The sequence below is a fragment of the Acanthisitta chloris genome, unplaced genomic scaffold (genome assembly GCF_000695815.1).
Source record: "Acanthisitta chloris isolate BGI_N310 unplaced genomic scaffold, ASM69581v1 scaffold6642, whole genome shotgun sequence".
Lineage (NCBI taxonomy): Eukaryota > Metazoa > Chordata > Aves > Passeriformes > Acanthisittidae > Acanthisitta > Acanthisitta chloris.
Genome location: NW_008662165.1, coordinates 50,302 through 56,306, shown reverse-complemented (window position 1 = coordinate 56,306; position 6,005 = coordinate 50,302). Strand labels below are relative to the sequence as shown.

The 6,005-nt window shown below is 42.0% G+C and overlaps 1 protein-coding gene across 1 annotated transcript; it reads right to left on the bottom strand.

Moving 5' to 3' along the window:
- Positions 1–1,295: 1,295 nt before the first annotated feature.
- TSHZ1 (teashirt zinc finger homeobox 1) lies at positions 1,296–5,261 on the bottom strand (the record flags this gene model as incomplete). The annotated part of the gene is made up of 2 exons (XM_009070502.1): positions 1,296–4,706; positions 4,809–5,261. Coding segments are annotated over 2 exons (3,083 nt in total), but the record flags the coding sequence as incomplete, so codon positions are not given.
- Between the last annotated feature and the right edge of the window lie 744 nt (positions 5,262–6,005).

The window sequence follows — 6,005 nt, the reverse complement described above, 5'->3', positions numbered from 1 at the left end:
ACTGTCAAAGCACTCAGGAGATAGAGAAGTGAAGGCTCTGACAGCTCTCTTTTACATTCTAAATGACATCTGCATTCAACAGAACAGAAATAAAGATTAAGGGAAACACCTGATATGATAGCACTCCGCTTACCTCAAAATGCAATATTTAAAAAGTACAGAGAAACACAGGTCTGCCTTCTTGTACTGTAAGTAAAAACTGGTGTCAAAGCCTCAGAGGTCTTCACCGCTGCCAGAAAGGCGAGCACCGCAGCATTCAACAGACTGCAGGGGCAGAAGCCACAGCCTCTGACTATGTAACTGTTGAAATCAAAAGGTGTTTTGCTGGAGAAGGAAGGGAGGAGACGGTCTTTGAATGCACACAGAAAATGGCTACGGGTACAGCCATACGGCATAGAGAAATTAACCTGGCCAAAACCTTTGCAGCCCTTCTTGTACCTCACTGAGGAGCAGAGTGCCCCTTGCTAATTGACAGTGCCCCGCTGGCTCTGCACCTTTGGCTGTGCATACCTACTGCAAATCTCTTAAAAGAGGTTATCAGTATTGCAGCTTTGAAAGCAACACGTCAGCATACAGATCATGAGAGATGATTTCAATAGATTTTTGCTGGTTGATTATATAAATGATGCCTCTTATTGCTGGAATAACACCTCAAAGGCAATATAATGACGACATGACAATGTATGTAAATCAAGAACTGCATGTGGGTTTATTTTACACTTGAGGAAACAGTGGATTTAATTGTGTGAACCAAAATGTACTGTACAATATTAATGATAAAACATCAAAATGTATAATTCATAGTGCATTGCTTGCTTTATTTTTATTTATTTATTTTTTTGTCAGATAGTTCCTTTAAGTACATGCATCCGGAAAGATGCAGGTGCCAGTAAAATTCCTCTATTTATATCAAGCTGCAGGAACTAAATTTTATTCAAAAAGTGTGGTTTTACATTATATACACAGAAATCGAATATAAAATGACAATATAAAAAGTTAAAAGAGAAAGCATACAGCCAGAAGGTACAAAGAAAGTCGAACAGTTTAAAATGGTACGATATGTAACATGTATTTTTTTAAGCTGATGCTGGCAATTTACAAGGAACAGAATCCAACATTTGCCCCAATTTTTTTTGTTTTCATTTACCAATGCAGCACACTATAGAAAGGTCAGCTTGTACCAAAGCTTAACATTTGTAAATAACTATAAACTGCAGTATTTTACAGAAAAAAAAATAAAGGAAAGAAAAGAGCATTTTTACATTTGTTTTAAATAACAGCTTGCATACTTTTTTTTTTTTTTTGTTGCCAAGAAGTGGCAATTCTCAGCATCCAGAGGGTTTGGGCATAGTGGCAACTTGGTTTGCTTTTTTTTAGTTATTATTTAACTTATACAGTTGTGGCTTCCTAACCCCTTGAGTACTACACAGCAATCTTTCTTCCAAGGACTGCATGCACAATATCTTCACAAACCAATTCTGCATTAAAAAAAAAGAAAGCTCATTCATTTTAAAATAAAATAAGTTCTGCTTCCGACACAGATTTTATTTGAATGAAATGCCTTTAAGCCTTTTGTTTTGTCTTGTTTCTCCTTATTTACTTATTTAGTCACTGGGAAAGGCACAGAAATGCTATTACAGTTCTCAGAGGGTTAAAACTTGACACTACCAGGTTCTGTGACCTTTATTGTCATGGCAACTTTGTAATTTTAGGATGTCTCTTTATCATTGTTCTTTGTGTCTTTCTTTACGGCTAAATTAATGTCTCTCAATAGTGTCTCCCACTATATTCTACAAAAGATAGCTTAACATCAAGGACAGATGTTGAAAATAGAGGTCAGACTTTGACTCACAAAAAATAAAAACAGAAACAAAAAATAACCATGCACAGATCAGACAAAGAGCATATAAATATAACTACAAAATAAGTGTAAGAAAAACCAAGGTCCAGATAGGCAGTTCAGCAACAAAAGTAAGACTGATTTCAGAGGCTCAGGTCAGGCCTAGTGCAGTACTATGAAGAAGTTTAGTGCAATGTTCCTGTGGTCACTTGCATACCTGGCTGCTTAACTGGACGCTATTGTTTTTCTAACTCAGTTACATAGATCAGATGGTCCTCTGGGGACTTGCCATGTGTTTTACTAAGGTGCAGTTTGACTGCATGCTTGCTTGCAAAAGTTCGGTTACAGAGCTTACATTGGAATGTGGAGCCTAAGTCCTCCTCAGCAATTCCAAGTGAGCCCAAAGTCTTGTTTGCGAGGACTTTTGAAACATTCTGCTGTTCTTGAATCTGATTAAGTGGCAACTTTGACAGATCCTTCAAACTAAACCCTAGGTGTGTCTCTAAGTGACTTATGTACGTAGAAGCAGTCCTGAACTGAGAGGCACAATCATTGCAAAAGAAAACAGGATGTCCTGTATCCAAGTTCTTTAAAAATTTAGTTCCACCTGTCCTCCTTAACTGATACTTCACATTGGCCAGCCAGTGGCTAATTGTGGTCATGGAAAGACCAGTAAACTTAGAGATGTGTACCCGCTCTTGTGGACCTAGGTCCGACATAATGTATTTGCCTTCTGGGGTCTCTCTCAAGCTGGAAGCAAACTGCGCTTGAAGGATCAGAAGATGCTGAGGGTTCCAGTTGGACTGCCTGCCCTTCCTCTTGTGTACTGGTGACAGTTCATCCAGAGCTTCCTCGAAACTGCTCCCGTCAGCATCAGACTTCTCTGACACGGTAGACGGAGTTGAAGATTTGGGTGTCAAACGCCCTGTGAGGTTCTTCACCATATCAGAAATATCCAGCAGGGCACTCTCCCTTAGTGGGGATGATGCAGAGTCAGCCACACTGGAAACAAGAGGCTTGTTTTTGGACTTGGTTAAATCAATAGGTTGATCGCTGTTCTCATAGTAATACCGGTCAATAGCATCAGCCTGCTTGACCGGAGTGGTTGGGTAAATGGGTTTGTCCAACATGCTGTTGCTAATTTTGTACAGCATGGCCAAAGGGTCCAGAGAGGGGCTTACCGGCTTGGAAATTTTGCCTAAGTGGGTATTCATAATAGACTGTAAAGCACTCAATGGATTAATGAAGGATGGCTCAGGTGAATGATCTGTGATGATTCCTAAATTGCTACAGCCATTTGCAACCTTAGTTTTAAGTGGCTCTGTACCATTTGGCGTATGTGCTTCTGCTGGACTATCCTTTTTGACTTTCTGAACTTCTGACTCGGAGCTCTTCTTAGGCTGTTGTTTGTTATTTATTTCTTCTGCTTTTGGGAAGTCCTTGTTTTCTTTAGCAGCAGGTGACACGGGTTTGACTGGAGAACTCTTCTCTTTCTCCAAAGGCTTTTCTTCCTTCTTCACATTGATTTTACCTGTAACTTTTTCCACTAGTTCTTCCATAGCAGATACATTGCTCTTGTGAGGTGGCGGGGTGAGATTGCCTGGGGAGTGGATGAGCGCATTATGTTCTGACGACAGTGATTTTACACTGCTCGCATAAGATGGCTGCATTTGAACACTCTGCACTGCGGGCTGAAGGGGCTTGACTGTTCCTGGGAGCTGGTAAGCTGCATGAATACTGGGATATCCTCCCCAGGAAGGCGCTCCGTTCTGAGCTTTGCTGATAGCTGTTGTCACCGTGTTCTCCAGGGATTTCAATATGTCTATGCCACCTTTAGGACTATCATCTAGGTCCTCCTCTCTGAGGTATTGATACAAAGTTGTTGGCTCAAATTTCTCTGTAGAGTCCTCATTCTCTTCTTTAATCTTTTTCTCTGTTTCAGTGGCCACCATCTTTTCCTTCTCTAGGTCTTTCTTTTCCTCAGAGTTTGTGGAGCCCGCTGGGGAATCAGGCTGCTTTTTAATGCTGGAGGCTGGTAGCCTTGTGTGAGTGGTGGGTGGAAGAGGTATAGACTGTATCTTCTCCTCCACCACAGGGTCCAATACTAGCTGTTTGCCTTTTTTGGAAGCAGAATTGGTCACCTTCAAGAAATGACCAGTGACCATCATGTGAGCAGTGAGCTGCTGCAAAGTATCATGGGAACTGCCACATTCCATGCATTTCAGTATTTGGGCTTTGCGTGCCTCAAACTGCCAAGTGTAGCTAGCACCATTTTGATAGCCATAGCGGTTGTTCGGAGTCACGTAGGGGTTGGTAGTTTTCTGATCCTTTGCAGACTCACCCAGTGAAGCTTCTGCGGTGATCCCTGTTGGCTCAGGTGAACAAGGTGAAGCTAAGTCCTGAAGTGCTCGCTTCTTTGTAGAAGGGACCAATTTAGTGATGGCTGGTACTGGCTCCTTCAGAGGCACTTTCTGGTAATGCTTTGTTTTTATCATATGGACACTGAGGTCTTGCAAAGACTCAAACGAATGCCCACAGTACATGCACTTCAGCACTTTTTGGGCATCCTCTTTGCCTTCCATTTCCATAAGTGATCGTTTTCTAGGCTTTGACCACCGTTTGGTCTTATCAGCTTCTTTATCTCTGTTGTCATCACGGTAATGTCCAGTTTCATTCATGTGCACTGTTAGCTCCACCAGTGTGTCATAGGCTGCACTGCAGTCTTTGCATCGGAACTTGCTAGCACCGGTGAACACAGACCCATAAAGTTTATTGTTTTGCCGGTAAAGCTGTACTGTGCTGAAAAGACTAGGCTCTGGGAGAAGTCCATAGGATGAGGTCTGCTGCAAAGTTTTGGCTAATGCAGCTTGGTGCCAGTCATAACCTGAGCCACCACTGTTACTATTACTGTTACTAGTACTACTGGTAGTTGTACTGGTACTAGTGCTGGTACTGGTAGTACTAGTACTCTGGGAATTGGCATTGGTGTCAGTACTGGTGGTGTTATCATTCTGGCTAATTCCGTTGTTGCTGGTGGTTGGATTGGATTTCTTTAAGTCCAAAGCTAAACTGGACCAGCAAGTCTCTGAAAGCAAATTTGCATACACAGCTTTTATTTGTGCCAAGCTGTCCTGTGGATAGGAAACATTGTCTGTGCACTGAGGATCCTCTTTCTCTTCTTTAGAGGAAGTGCTTTTGAAATGGGCCAGCTGATCGCTGTTTTCACTAAACGGCGAACCATAGCCTGCATCCTGATTAGTTGCAGTGCTGACTGGGGAGTTCTGGTAGCTTTGAGCCTCTTTGATCTCTGCTTCTTCATTGCACAAATACTCATTCTCCTGGATGTCCAGAGACAGCCCATCATCTTCCACGCTGTCTTCATCTATTTCTGCTGCTTTCAATTCTTCCTCAGGAACATATGCTAAAATACAGGAGGGGAGATGGGGGGGAAACAAGACAAAGTTATCGAACACGCACATTTTACACTGCTGTCTTCTGTACTAAAAGCAGTAACCATGAAGACAAATTTTGAACATACATCCAGAAACCAAACTCACCATCACTCACACACTCCTCCTATAAATCCACATACTCCTGTCATGGTTACAGTCTGGTATCAGTGATACCAAAGAATAAACTTTGACTTCAGTAGTAAAATATGTGCCAGGACCTCAGCAGATACCGTAATATCAAAACCAAAATCAAACAAAGAGCCTATAAAACTAGTTTTTATCAACTTAAAAAATGGCCTGGTGCTGAGCACTGCACTACGTATGTAGTGTAACGCATTGCAGCTGACCAGCACCCCTCAGACTGGTGCACTCAGAACCACTGGCTTGACCATCTCTTGACTATCTCTTCTGTTCTACCTTTTCTTGCAAACTGGCTTTAACTACAGCTTCAGGGTCCATTTTTGTGTCACTGACACCTGACTCTAATGAAGCTACATGAGGCAACTGTGTCAGGTCAGCTGTTCCAAGGTCTCCTGGTGGCTGGCTGTACTGGGTCCATCTGAGAGCAGAACAGCTTTTATTTTTGCAAGGTGAAAAGAGAAGCAAGACTGATTGCTTTCTGAAATGGCTAGGATATACTTTGACTCCTGTTATGATCTGATGTAGGTCCTGCATTTACGATTTTGAAAAAGAGCAGTCAGAAACGGCAAGTA